The 13,831-nt window shown below is 43.1% G+C and overlaps 2 protein-coding genes and 1 long non-coding RNA gene across 3 annotated transcripts; 2 read left to right on the top strand and 1 right to left on the bottom strand.

Annotated features, from left to right (window-relative positions):
* Positions 1-392: 392 nt before the first annotated feature.
* LOC113340568 lies at positions 393-866 on the top strand. The gene is made up of 3 exons (XR_003355556.1): positions 393-459; positions 580-704; positions 821-866. It is a non-coding gene; the product is annotated as an uncharacterized LOC113340568 (long non-coding RNA).
* Positions 867-1,700: 834 nt separating this feature from the next.
* LOC113340506 (exocyst complex component EXO70B1-like) lies at positions 1,701-4,055 on the top strand. Its single transcript, XM_026585643.1, has one exon. The coding sequence runs from the start codon at positions 1,945-1,947 to the stop codon at positions 3,880-3,882; it is 1,938 nt and encodes a 645-aa protein (XP_026441428.1). The 5' UTR covers positions 1,701-1,944; the 3' UTR covers positions 3,883-4,055.
* A 63-nt stretch (positions 4,056-4,118) lies between these two features.
* On the bottom strand, positions 4,119-6,285 carry LOC113340508 (GDSL esterase/lipase At2g31550-like). Its single transcript, XM_026585644.1, has 3 exons — positions 5,637-6,285; positions 4,908-5,163; positions 4,119-4,652 (listed from the first exon to the last, which is right to left on the bottom strand). The coding sequence occupies exons 1-3, from the start codon at positions 6,240-6,242 to the stop codon at positions 4,621-4,623; spliced, it is 894 nt and encodes a 297-aa protein (XP_026441429.1). The 5' UTR covers positions 6,243-6,285; the 3' UTR covers positions 4,119-4,620.
* Positions 6,286-13,831: the final 7,546 nt, after the last annotated feature.

The raw sequence follows: 13,831 nt of genomic DNA, 5'->3' as shown, positions 1-13,831 counted from the left end.
AAACTGAAATGGAAGATATTTCATCATCTCAGGAGAAGATTTTCGTTTCAGTTAGGTTAAGACCTTTGAATGCTAGAGAGATTGGTAAGAATAATAATGATGGTTCTGATTGGGAATGTGTTAGTGATAATACCATTATATTCAAGAATAGTATTCTTGAAAGATCAATGTATCCAACTGCTTATACATTGGGTAATTATCCAAACACCTTATCTTCATTCATTCTTAATTGTGCATTTTTTGGTTGTTGAAGTCTTTTGTTTTACTCTTAGTGTATGTTCTTTAGATTGTTAGGATTTCAAGTTCTGGGTAATTTTGTTCTTCTTTTATTGAAATTGGGCTTCTTTTTGAAACTGGTTTGTAGCTTTTTAACTCCTTCATCTCACCACGCAGACAGTTGAAAGTTCGGCACATGAGTTTTTAGGGAAGGACAACTCAACCACTCTCTCGGCTAGTGTGGTATGAATTGCAAATGTTACTTCTGCATTAAATATTTCATGTAATTCTTAGTAATAATGGCTCTTGTTCCTTGAATTAACTGAAACGATTATCAAGAATTCTGGGTTTGGTTGAGTACAGAACTTTGTTGATCTGGCGGGAAGCGAACGTGCATCTCAAGCATTATCAGCTGGTACGAGACTGAAAGAAGGTTGCCACATAAATCGCAGTTTGCTTACTCTAGGAACGGTTATTCGCAAGCTAAGGTTGCTAAACTTTTCTTTCATTGAACTGTTTCTTGTTAAGCTTTTCTTTCATGTTAGGCAGCATCAGTGAAATGATTAATGTTTGCTATTGATTTACATGTTATCGTCGGATGCAGCAATGGAAGAAATGGACATGTTCCTTACAGAGATTCTAAGCTTACATGTATACTTCAACCTTCTTTAGGAGACAATGAAAGAACAGCAATTATATGTACAATTAGTCCTGCGAGAAACCATCTTGAACAGTCAAAAAACACCCTCTTATTTGCAAGTTGTGCAAAAGAGGTGTCTACAAAGCTTGGGGCGTTAACTGCCAGGCGTTGATTATATAAACGCCTGGCGTGGGGCGGTGATTATATAAACGCCTGGCGTGGGGCGTTGACTATATCAACGCCGAGCTGGGGCGTTAACTATATATACGCCTGGCGTGGGGCGTTAAGAATATCAACGCCGGGCTGGGGCGTTTGTATAATCTTCGTCTGAATGGGGCGTTAATTTTATGAACGCCTGACGTGGGGCGTAAACTTTATCAACGTCCCAACGGGCGAACATTTTATCAACGCCTGAACCGGGCGTAACTTATATACACGCATGTTTATGGGGCGGTGACTTTACGTACGTTTCACAACAGGCGTAGATTATATACACGCCCGATGCCAAACGGTGATTATACCTCCGCTCCACTATATATAGTTTTGGTCTTGGTCCCAGACCAAATATGGTCTGGAATTTGATTTTGGTCCAGATTTTAGTCTTTACTCCGTCCCGTTGCGTCTCGTCCCTGTACCATAATTATAGGTTTGCTCGTCCACTGCCGTTGCTCTTAGGAAATAGTTACTATTTTCCACATCTTTCCATAACAAAACAAACACTTCCCAGCCTCGAGTCAGAAACTCCTCTTTAAAAAATTCAAAAAAATAAAACCCCCCTCAAAATGACAAAACTTGCCCTTGTCTCAGCCTTTGTCTTTCTCCATTCGCTCATCATCTCATCTGTCTTTTTCAGGTTTTCATTTCTTTCTTTAATCTCTTCTCCAATCTTCCTCTCTGCTTCCTTCTTCTTTTCTCTGCCATATTTTTCCTTCTTTATTATTTCTCTCAACCACCTCTCTGTCACTCTCATTTCTCCCAAACCGCGTTTCATTTCATCTTCATCTTCATCTTCTTTATTCATCACCTCAATTTTGTTTCATGAAATTCTAATCATAAACTTCCTGTAAATTATTTTTTCTTGATTTTTAATGGCAGAAAACGGCGATGAAAAGTTAATTGCAGTAGCTAGACACATAGCAAAAACACTAGGTCGAACAGAAACCATGACGGACGACATCCTCCAAATCTTCTCAACTTTCGACGGCAGATTCTCAAGAGAAAAACTCTCGTCGGAGAATAATCAAAGAGGAGTCGGAGGAGTTGAAGAAGGAGATCCGAGAGCTGGCTATGGAGTTTTAGATCTTACTTTGAAGACCTTAGATCGTCAGATTTCACAGTACGTTTCATCCGATCAACCAATTTGGTCGAATCTAAACGATTCGTCTGAGTTCCTCGATGCGATTGATGAGTTGTTAGCTACGATTCGTGATTGGGAACCGATTTCGATCGAGAATAAACCGATTGCGTCGTTCTTGGATCGTGCTGATGATCTGTTACAACAAGCTATGTTCCGTCTTGAGGATGAGTTTCGTCTGTTGATTGAGAAAAGTTCTGAATCGTTTGATCTCAATCGATTGAACCGGTCTGACTCTGTCGGTGACAACAACAATAATTTCTCATCTGATTCTGAGGATGAAGATGGTTTCAATGAAGATCGGATTCCGGTTGCTCAGCCGGTTTCTGATTATGATATTGTTATCGATGCGCTTCCGTCCGGTGTGATTGCGGATCTCCATGAGATTGCAAAGAGGATGGTTCTAGCTGGGTTTGAAAAGGAGTGTGCTCATGTTTATAGTAGTTGTAGAAGAGATTTCTTAGAAGAGAGTATATCTAGACTAGGATTACAGAGACTGAGTATCGATGAAGTGCAGAAAATGCCATGGTCAGAACTCGAAGACGAGATCGAAAGATGGATGAAAGGAGCCAATGTTGCACTTAAAATACTCTTCCCAAGTGAACGGAGAATTTGTGACCGGATTTTCTTCGGGTTGTCTGCAGCTGCTGATTTATCATTCATGGAGGTCTGCAGGGGTTCGACTATTCAATTGCTGAATTTTGCGGATGCGGTGGCGATTGGGAGCAGGTCGCCGGAACGGTTGTTTAAAGTACTAGATGTGTATGAGACATTGAGGGATTTGATGCCTGAATTTGAAGCTGTGTTTAATGATCAGTATTGTGTTGTATTGAGAAATGAAGCGGCGACAATTTGGAAGAGGTTAGGGGAAGCGATTCGAGGGATTTTCATGGAATTGGAGAATTTGATAAGGAGAGATCCTGCTAAAGCTGCTGTTCCTGGTGGTGGTCTTCATCCGATTACACGGTATGTTATGAATTATCTTCGGGCAGCTTGTGGTTCTCGTTCGACACTTGAACAAGTATTTGAAGATAATGGGAGTGATTATAGGACTATTGATGGTATGAATGATAGACCATTGTCTTCCACTTCGTCATTGTCTGTTCAAATTACTTGGATTATGGAGCTTTTAGAGAGTAATTTGGAGGCGAAATCGAAGATGTATAGAGATGCTGCATTGAGTTCTGTGTTCTTAATGAATAATGGCAGATATATTGTTCAGAAAGTTAAAGACAGTGAATTAGCTTCTCTATTGGGTGAAGATTGGCTTCGGAAACACTCGGGGAAAGTTAGGCAATGTCATGTGAACTACCAAAGAAGTTCATGGAGTAAAGTACTTGCTGTGTTGAAGTTAGATAGTAGTTCTTTAACACCAAATACAGCTCCTAGAGTTCTTAAAGACAAGGTGAAAATGTTCACTCAATACTTTGATGAGATTTGTCGGAGTCAATCAACTTGGGTTGTTGCAGATGAACAGCTTAGAATGGAATTAAGAATCTCAGTTGCTGGTAACTTGTCTCCTGCTTATCGGAATTTCTTGGGTAGGTTTCAGACTGTACCTGAATTGGCAAGGAATTCAGACAAGTATGTAAGATACAGTGTTGAGGATATCGAAGCTCGGGTGAATGAGCTGTTTAAAGGAAATGGTGCATCAGCTGGTGGCCGAAAATGAGATGGCTGTGCAAGCTTAGTACTGTACTCTTGATTGTTGTGGTGCTATGTTGTTGTATCCCTGTTGTTGTATTGTATGTGATTGTAATCTTCTTGTGCTTTATGTAATGAAAAAAAACACTGGTTAGAGTTCTTTGTATCTAGCTGTCTTCTAAATCACTTTGCCTCTTCTTATGTTTGTGTACATAACTCAATTTAGGTTCATGTCATATCTTATCAGTTACATTAGATTGAGAATGTGTTTCATGATTCATTGCAGGAGTGTGTGTGTTTTTTTTTTTTTTTTTTGGAACAGGGGAGGTCAGTAGTTGCTCGTTGGAGAAAAGGGAGTGTGATTGCCACTATGTTGAGTGAAGGTCTTTCGCAACAATGTTGCTAACGGATTATCCTTCCCCTGTGAAGTAAGTACTTGCGTTCTCGTAAAATTCATTGTAACTTTGTACTAAGCAATCCTTGTTTTTATCATTTGAACATAAACACATGCTGCTACTGCAATAAGATTAGACAGAGAGATAAGAAACTAATGGAACTGAGTAGACATCGTCACTGATAGCAGTGTCTTCCTATGTCGTCTTCTGGTCCTTTAATTAGATTTGCGCAACTGTTTGAGAATTGTCTTGGCAGCCGATCTATAAGCTGCTTCAGTTGGATGAATAGCATCCCAGAACAAGTACTCAGAGGGGTTTGAACAAACTGGTGTGTGAACATTACATAAGTGCCCAGTTTCTTTTAAACCAGTTCAGCAACATCCTTTATTTGTTTCTACTAAGCCTGCCACCACCAACAGTAGAAAGTCATTTCCATTTAGTTTACCATTTACTCTGAAACTAGAAGAAACTTACTACCTTCGTTTCTGCAAAAGTTATACTATCATTTTTTAGGCAAAAAAGATAAAGTGATAGTAACACTTTTGCAGAAAGTTTTTTAGGCAAAAAAGATAAAGTGATAGTAACACTTTTGCAGAAAGGAAGTGAGTATATTGAAAGGAAAACGCATAAAGCAACAACAATGTGGGTACGAATATACCGTAATTTTGAGGATTTTTGATCATGTCCATTACTGGATTGTAGTTGTCTAGATACGTTATCCTTCTACCAGGAAGCGATGCTGGTAGTGTTTGAGACAATTTCTTGAGCTTTGAATTGTACATTTCAGTTTCTGTAATCTCATGTTTCAGGCATTTTCTACCCTTGGAATGCTTCACAGTTATTTGGAATGGTATACATCTCAGTGGAGCCATGCCAGATACGGCAAGTATACGACATCCCAGATCATACAGTTCCTACATCAATAGTCAATACATCATGAGACACAGTTCCTACATTAGATTGAACAAAAGATTGAACTATCACCTTAACTAACAAAATCTTCACGTACAAACAAAATCGGAAAATGGGTTATTTGCCAAATATTTTTAAATCACGGTTCAAATGAACGAGTAAAAAATAATTTGGGTTACATGGCCAAAAAAAAAATAGCAAGGATGAAACTGGCTTCATCCTACCTTAAATTTAAAAAATAGCAAGGATGAAACTGGATACATCCTGTTTAAATTAAAAATAAGAAAAAATATTTGAAAATAGACACGATGAAATTGGTTATATCCTGCCTATTTTTATATTTTTGGCCATTTAAACAGTATCAAAATCTAACTGTCCATTTAACCCATGAATTGTTGATTTTGATATTTTTAACCAATTTTGTGAAACAAAATCTATAAGTAACTATAATCACAAAATTAGATTGAACTATTACCTTAACTAAAGATTCTTGTTTCTCTAGCAAAAAATCGTGATAGCCAGTGATGTTAAACAGGAATCGCCTGGCTGGTGTATCATAAAAGTTGAAAATCATGTCATTGGCTCCTGCAGCGATCATAACAAAAGCACCATTGATTATCTTGTTAGCCTCTTCTTCTCTTACCGCATTTACAAGAACTTCTTTATAACTCTTGAAGTACCCCAGCTGCACTGAAACCGGAATCGCCCCAGAGGTCAGGGTCGTCAGATCATCTACTCCTGATCCAGCTGAAGCAAAACTGACACCGGTACGTAATTCATCAACTGACAAACTAGGGTCTAAATATGGTGGAACAAACTCTTTGATACCAAAAGATGATGCTAATAAGTCGGGAACTAACAGTCCATTTGAGAACCTTCCAGTGGCAGTACAACTGGGAAATTCTTGGCCGTATGGAAAGTGGTCACTCTTTAGAGCTGTTCGGATAAAATTGTTATTGCCGGTATCAACAGTCAAATCACCAAAGATTAGAATGGCAGGATATGCAGGTGGTGTTTTTGAGGCATAACAATTTTTTCCACTGAATAGAATTATGCTGAAGAAGATCAAAATGTGGTTCATGGTTGGAGATCGAGTTATGTTTAACTTGTAACAGCATTGATGTTGTTTTTATATAGAAAAATCAATAACATGAACAAAGCTGAAATGAACGGCTCTTTTTTAAAGTTTCAACTAGCATTAACTCTAAGCTCTATTCATGGTTAAATGCAAGCCTCAACTCCAAATGGGTTGTCATTTCCACCATTAAATCTTCCAGATAGGATTGGATGCATAAGCTGAAATTTCCAAAAATGGAGGGGTTTATACCCGAACAGATCGTGGTATGTTCTCTACAAACTTTAGGACTTATTGATTTTCAGCAACTAATGAAGTTTTTAAGCTTTTGCTTAGTTGTCTGAATTGGAGTCTGTCTAAACGATTGAATCCGGCTATGCCATACCGATTTAGCATACAAGTTCAGAAAGCAATCAGTAAGAACTAAGAAGTGTCATCCTTGTGGACACACGAACTACGCGGGGTCCGAATGCCCGCAATCAATTGTTAGTCTAAAGAGATTACGATGATGATACCCTGATGTGGGTTCATTGGCTCAAAACCCACGGGTTTATCATGGCCTCCTCCAACTTCCCCATGCGTAGCGATTATGCATGGGGTACAAATATAAAAGGAAAACAACATATATAAGTAAATGCATGCGGAACTAAATGAATGTAAAGTGCTGAAATGTAAATAAGACCAAGGTTTACGTGGTTCAGCACTAAGGCCTACATCCACGGGGTTTGTTGTTCTGCTATATTATTCACGGTTACACGAATAGTCGGATGACTTGGGGTTTACATATTTCTCTCCACTATGGGATTCCTTACCTTTGCTACTCTCTCTCTCTCTCTTTCCTGATGTTTTTTCGATCCCCTTTCCCCTTTGTGGAGATTGGGTATTTATAAGGTAGGAATGTGGGACCCATCTCTGAAGACCGTTGGAACCTTATCTTCTAGTGTCTTGTGTCCATCACGCAGAGGTCTGCGTTTCCCCCTCGATCCCGCGGAGGCATCTTCGCTCGTTCCATAGGTCGGTCGACACGTGCACTGCTCAGAGTGTTTAATGCGGGTGGTTGAGGGGTCTGCTCGTGTCAGACAAGTGTCTTCTTCCCCTGTCAGTCCGTGTCAGCTGACTTTCTCCCCACCGTTGATCTCAGCTCCTCTTCTGGGGATGAGATAAAGCAACTCCTAGGGGTTTATTTGGTGCTTCGCGACGCATCGTGTTTTGATGTCTTGGCTTGCATGCTTTCCACGTACCTTTCTGTATACACGTGTCCGATAGTGAGATATATGTGTACACAATTTGCCCCTTTTCTTCAGGCTTAACTGACTAATGGGTGCCTTGAAGAAAACTATCGCCGCACATTCTTCTCACTCCTAATAACTTCTCCTAGATACTTGGGCACGTCTTTTATTCGTGCATTAACTGCTTATGTAACGGGCACGTTTTCCTATTTCTCCCTTAATTTCCTCTTTTCTTTCGGGTATTTTAAGGATAGAGAGGAAATTTAATTTCATTCTTCCTAAACACTCTCTCAGTTCATTCTTCCTTTAAGTTTCCTACCTGCCTTCATTAAATCTGTGACCTTAAATTCTTTGTCAGTCTTCATTGCACCTGTGATCTTAACTTCTGTCAGTCTTTATTGCACCTGGGATCTTCCCCTGTTCGTTTCTTCTACTTGCTATTTTTGCCGGTGAGTTTTTCTTTTCTTGATTTCACTGTTTTATGCCGTGTTGAATTGTGAATTTTCTGCTATTGTTGTTCCTTGTTTGTGATGAAGAACTCTTTCTGATGCTTGCATACTAGTTTGCCCCTGTTCTTCATCTTAAATTAAGGCAGCCATTACTTCGAGGGTGGAGTATTGAGATTGTATCCTAATTTTAGGGTTGCTATGTTGTCGTGGTTGTATTGCTATGAATGTGTTTTTTGATTTTTGGTTATTGTGTGTAACCTGTTCTTGATTTTATTCTTTCCGCAGCCATGTCTGACCGTCCGCGGCCTACCTATGAGACTCCTGATTCTAGGTTGTCGAGATCTCCTCAGCGTCGAGAGTCTCAAGATGATGTTCGTCGGAGTCGAGTGTCTTCCGGAGCGAGAGCCTCATCTTCTAGGGAAGAGATTCCTCCGATAATTCCGTCTGGCTCACGGAAAGTCGTTAATCACTCAATGGTGCGTCCTCGTGAAGAGACTCGGAGTACGCAGGCTCCTCCCCGCGCTGTTGCTTTTGACGTTCCTCCTTTACGTTCGTTAGTGCCCGAGCATCATCCACGGTCTTCTCCAACTTTGAAGGGGAAGAATACAAAGGGCGTAACTCCTGCGGCTGGATCTTCAAAGAATCCCCCCGTGAAGAGAAAAGCGTCTGAAGCGTTTGTTAGCTCATCCGGCCCCGCCGAGGAGGAAGAGGCTGCTCCCTTGATACGCAGTGTTTCTGTTAGCAGGAGAAAAGTAACCTTCAAGCATATCGATCTTGAAATATTCAAGGAGAAGCATGATCTCCAAGCCTTCGGGGTTCGGTTTTATGCCCCCGAGGATGATATCACGTATGAGCTGATCTCTAAGTACGAATTCGATGAATTTCACTTGTTAACGACGGTTGGGGCCTTCGAGGCTGGTCTGATGCTGCCGTTGTACAAATCGGGTGATTCCTTCTACTACGACGTGCTCGCTAGTCGTGAGGGTTCTTCCACAAATACTCATAGCCGTTCCGTATCCCAATTATCGGGGAATTATCTCCGCGCCCTGAAGGAATGCTATCTGCGGAGTAAGGGGGAAACGTCGATGACCTGCTACGTCCCCAATCCCTTGGAGAAGGAATGGTACACTCCTGAGAATTTTAATAACTCCTTCGGTGATTACGTCAATAGCAGGAATCGCAAGCCGTGGAGTGTCAGCCTTCGGAATCTTCCTGCTCCTCGAGGCGAGATTCGTCTGCTAAATGAGGTCAGCGATGCCAAGCTGAAGTATGTTCCTGGCACGGAGGCGTCCAATCGTCGGAAACTCTTCCCCGCGCGAGAAAGGATCAAGCGTGATCATGACTACGAGTGGCACGCCACTGTCATTGAGATAGTAGGTCCGTGGGCTTATGGTTGGATTCCCGGTTCCCGCGGATGGCGGCCAACCGAGAATAGTAAGCCGCGCGAATCTCCTCCCGCTCGCTATGGAGATTTCTGCCCCTGGCGTCTGAACTTTGCGGGCATGAATTTTCCTTATGCCCTGGATGTCGTAGAGGGAGACGAGGAGGATGGTTCCGGTGCTATACTCCCATCGAAGAATATCTCAGCTGCTCAGGTACGCAGATTGTAGTTGTGTTTCGTTTTTATAACTTCAATCGGACGGGAAGAGTAATTCCTTTGTGGTGTCGGTTTCAGGTATTTAAGAAGACAAAGATTAGGCCGAAGCAGTCTTCTACTATGGTGGTGGGTGAGGTTGAGGCCCAAGAAGAAGTTACTAGTCCTGTGAACGAAGAGTTCGCCGAGGACGAGATTACAGATGGGGAGGAACGTACTGGTACCTCCCCTATCAATGCCGAAGAAGAGGTCTTCGCTGGTCCCGCCGGTGATGGAGGAAGGAACAAGGGTGTAGTGGCGGATGATGTTGTCATCGAGGATGTTTCCGTCCCTGCTGGTGATGTCATGGATACCCTCCCCACTTCTCAAGAATTTTCTTTCGATCGGATGTATTCCACGGGGGAGTTCTTTGACGAAGCCCTCGATTTTCCCGAGGACTTCTCTTTACTTTCCCCTAATGACAATTGGGATGTTCTTGGTGGTGATGGTAATGGTGATGCTGCTGTAGAATGTGTTGGTGCGGAGGAGCCTGCTGTGCATGTAGGCGCGGGAGAACATGCCAACGTTCATGCTGAGGGGGTCGAGTCGGTTAAAGGAAAATCTGTTGTTGACGCGCCCGCCGATAGTCTTCCCCAGTCGCCGATGTCTGAGGGTGAGGATGCCATCATGAGTTGGTTCAGGGAGAAGAATCTTCTGTTTGTCTCTCATCCTGCTCCTGTGGTTGTTGGGGAAAAGGAATCAACCGCGTATACCCGTCGTATGATGGAGATGTCTTCGAAGGCGCAGGTGTCTGAAGCCTGGGGAACAAGGTTGACCGTTCCCGAAGCTACCCTCGTGCCGGAGCCTCCTACTTCTGTTGCCGATATGATGGCTATTGCCGACGGGTATCAATATGGCTTCCCGCAACAGCGTGTGCTGGAGGTAAATTTTCGTACATTCTTGTTCGTGAGAATAGGACGCTTCGGTTGAATAATGTTGTCATTTTGATGTGTAGATGATGAGGAGCGAGCATTGCAACCACGTGCTATATCAGTTCTTTAAAGCAAAATCTCTGAAGCTCGAGGCTAAGCTTCGTCATCGGGAAAAGGAATTATCTGCGGCGGAGGTGGAAATAGAAGAGCTGAAGAAAAGCCTCAAGGAGAAAGAAAGACTGGGTGAAGCAGAGGCTGATCTTCGTTCAGAACTTATTGCAGTGCGCGCTGAGTTAGAGCAAACTCGTAGCCAAGTTTCCACTTTCACAGGTTTGGTTCTTTTCCTTCGCCGTTTGTCGTCATTCTTTTCTCTTAGTTGTTCTGTCTGAGTCTCCCCACCCTATGTCCATTGGGTGGCATCCCCGAGCTGGTATGGCTTCGAAACGAAAGAGCTCGGCAAAAATCTCGTATTAGAGATTTGGTTGAGAAGATTAAGAGTGAGGCTAGGAAATGGGATGCTCGGGCTGAAGTATGGCGCGCGCGGCATGTTCAGATGGTCGACATGCAAAATCTGTACAACCATGATCGTGCTTTATTTGATGGCACACTGCTGTGGACCAGTGATAATCTGCGGGAATCCCGCGAGCGTACTTCCTTGTTGGAATCTAGGATTCAGCTATTGGAAGAAGAATTACAGACGGCGCGGTCCATTCCTCTTTCAGGGGTCCAAGATAATATGCTTGGTCTTGCCAGGGAACGAGATGATGCTCGTGCTGAAGTCTATGCTCTCAGCAATGCTCTTTCCGCGTCTCGTGCCGATGTAGCCCGTCTTGCTGAGTCTGAGAGGAATCTTGAAGTGTGCATGTATAGACTCAGCAAAGGGGTCTCAGAGATAAATAAAGAGGTCGACCACCTTCGTCATATGGACTCGATGAAGCAGGTAGAATTAGATGCCTGTCAATTTACTCTCACCAACCTTCAACTAGACTATAAGAAATTATCCGCGGAATATGATCATCTTGATGAAGCGCGAGATGCGGTTGTTAATGAATATGAAGAGGCTTCGGCTTGTGTCGAAGGTATAATCCCAATTCATCGAGTGTGATCTTGTTAGTTTTCTACGCTAACTCCGTGGTGTTGTCTTTTTCAGGGCTCGAGGGACGGCTTCGCGTCACAAATGAAGAACTTGAAAAGGCTCAATCTTCCTTAGCACAGCAAAAGGAACAAACCAATAACTTCAAGAATTTAGCAGCCACCCGCGAGGAGGCCGTTGGTGCTGCTTCCAGAGAAGTGAATCGGCTATCCTCGTTATTATCCCAAGCCCAACAGCGGACAACGGTTATTAAACATAAGGCTCGTTGTCAATTGGCTGAGGAGACGAACAAGATGCTGGAGAGGATAGAGCTTGGCCTAAGGAATGAACATGGTCTCGTGAAGAACTACCCTCGTCGTCCCGTTCCTGCTGCATTGCCCAGCTCCTCGGGCCCCTCTTCTGGTGGGAGCGTCCCATCAAGTCTGAGGAAGAATCCGGATGACGGGACCGCCACCTAGGTAGAGATGGCAGCGTTCTGTAGGGTCCGCGGCATAATTGTGCTTTTTGTAACGATGTAAAAGGAATGTTTTTTGATTGTGTATCCTTGGCTTTGGCCGTTCACTTCTTGTAATCACCCTTTATGAAATGAATTCTCTTCTTGATATACCTACAATGTTTTTGTATTTTAAGTTTGTGAAAAATCAAAACAAAAGTTAAGTGTTTTTGAGTGCGATACGAAAGGAAGGTACCTTCGTGATCGTCTTGAGACCTGTCACCCCGCTGGCAAATCCTGGGCCAGAGGATTCCCAGACGGTGGGGGCCGGGGCAACGTTCTAGGATATGGGGCGTAAAATATGTACGCACCCATTCCGTCGACCCGTTGCCTTAAGATTGGTTGGGTATCTCTTTCTGCTGGGTGCCTTCCCCCTGGTCCTACACTTATGGACACTGATGGGGGAGCCCTGAGAGATTGTAGATTAACTACTTTCCCCAATATTGTAGGTAGATTCCACAGACTTGATAATTTGAAAGCTTGTTTAATTGATAAGTTGAGGTCTGCAATTCCTCTTCCAGAGATAGAAACATGTTGGGCGGGGAGGCTCCTTTCTTCTTCTGGTATATTCCCAGCGGATTCAAATCTGCGTTGCTTCTATGGGAAGTATGGTTTGAGCCATTTAGCATTCCAAGGATGCCGGAGGACCTCACCTTTTAGATTACGAAGGTAGTAAGAACCATTACCCGCAATGTCGTGGATCATAAACGGTCCTCCCCATGTAGGTGCTAACTTTCCCCATTTCTTTTCTTGCTGATATCGTGGGATTGTTCTCAACACATACTGTCCCTCTACAAAATTTCGTAGCTTTACCTTTTTGTTGTACTCCCTTGCTAGTCTTCGTTGATAATTTTCCATCTTTTGCAATGCTACTTCCCTTCTTCCCTCCAAGTCGTCCAACCTTTCTAACATCATATCTGTTGTTAGGTTTTTCTCCCAGGCTTCAGTCTTCGTGGTTGGCATAAGGATTTCTGTAGGTATGACTGCTTCAGCTCCATAAGTAAGAAGAAACGGGGATTCTCCGGTAGCGGACCTTCGTGTTGTCCTGTATGCCCACAAGACATTGTGCAGTTGTTCGCACCATCTTCCCTTATGCTCGTCTAATTGTTTTTTGAGTATAAGGGCGAGGGTCTTGTTGGTAGCTTCCGCTTGTCCGTTGCTTTGAGGGTATAAGGGGGTGGACTTGTTCTTTCTTATTTTAAAGGTGTCGAAGAGCATGTCTATATTTTTTCCCTGTAATTGCTTGCCGTTATCAGACACAATTTCAGCAGGTATACCAAATCTGCAAATGATGTTCTAGAATATGAAAGTGAACACATCCGCGTCTCTGATCCTGGCCAAGGCCTTAGCCTCCACCCATTTACTGAAGTAGTCCGTGGATACTATCAAAAATCGTCTCTTCCTGGATCCTTCGATGAAAGGCCCGACGATGTCTACTCCCCATTTTGCAAATGGCCACGGGCTATCGACAGAGTTTAGCAATGTTGCCGGCGCGTGGATTTTTTTCGCGAAGCGCTGACATTCTTCGCATCGTCGGGACATCCTCGCAGCATCTTGTATCATGGTCGGCCAGTAATATCCTTGCGTTTTTGCCTTGTCAGCTAGTGATCTCATACCGCTATGATTCCCTGCGTCACCATAATGGATATCCTTTAGAATTCGATGCCCTTCTTTTCGGGATAAGCAGCGTAGTAATGGTCCGAGGAAAGATTTCCTATATAGGACCCCGTCCCGAAGATCGTATCTTCCCACTTTGGAGAGCGTCTTTCTAGCTTGCTTCCGATCCGCAGGTAGGCTTCCTTTGTCGAGGAAGGCATGTATTGTCA

The sequence above is a fragment of the Papaver somniferum genome, unplaced genomic scaffold (assembly GCF_003573695.1).
Source record: "Papaver somniferum cultivar HN1 unplaced genomic scaffold, ASM357369v1 unplaced-scaffold_22, whole genome shotgun sequence".
In the NCBI taxonomy this organism is placed as follows: domain Eukaryota; kingdom Viridiplantae; phylum Streptophyta; class Magnoliopsida; order Ranunculales; family Papaveraceae; genus Papaver; species Papaver somniferum.
This window is presented reverse-complemented; position numbering and strand designations above follow the sequence as displayed.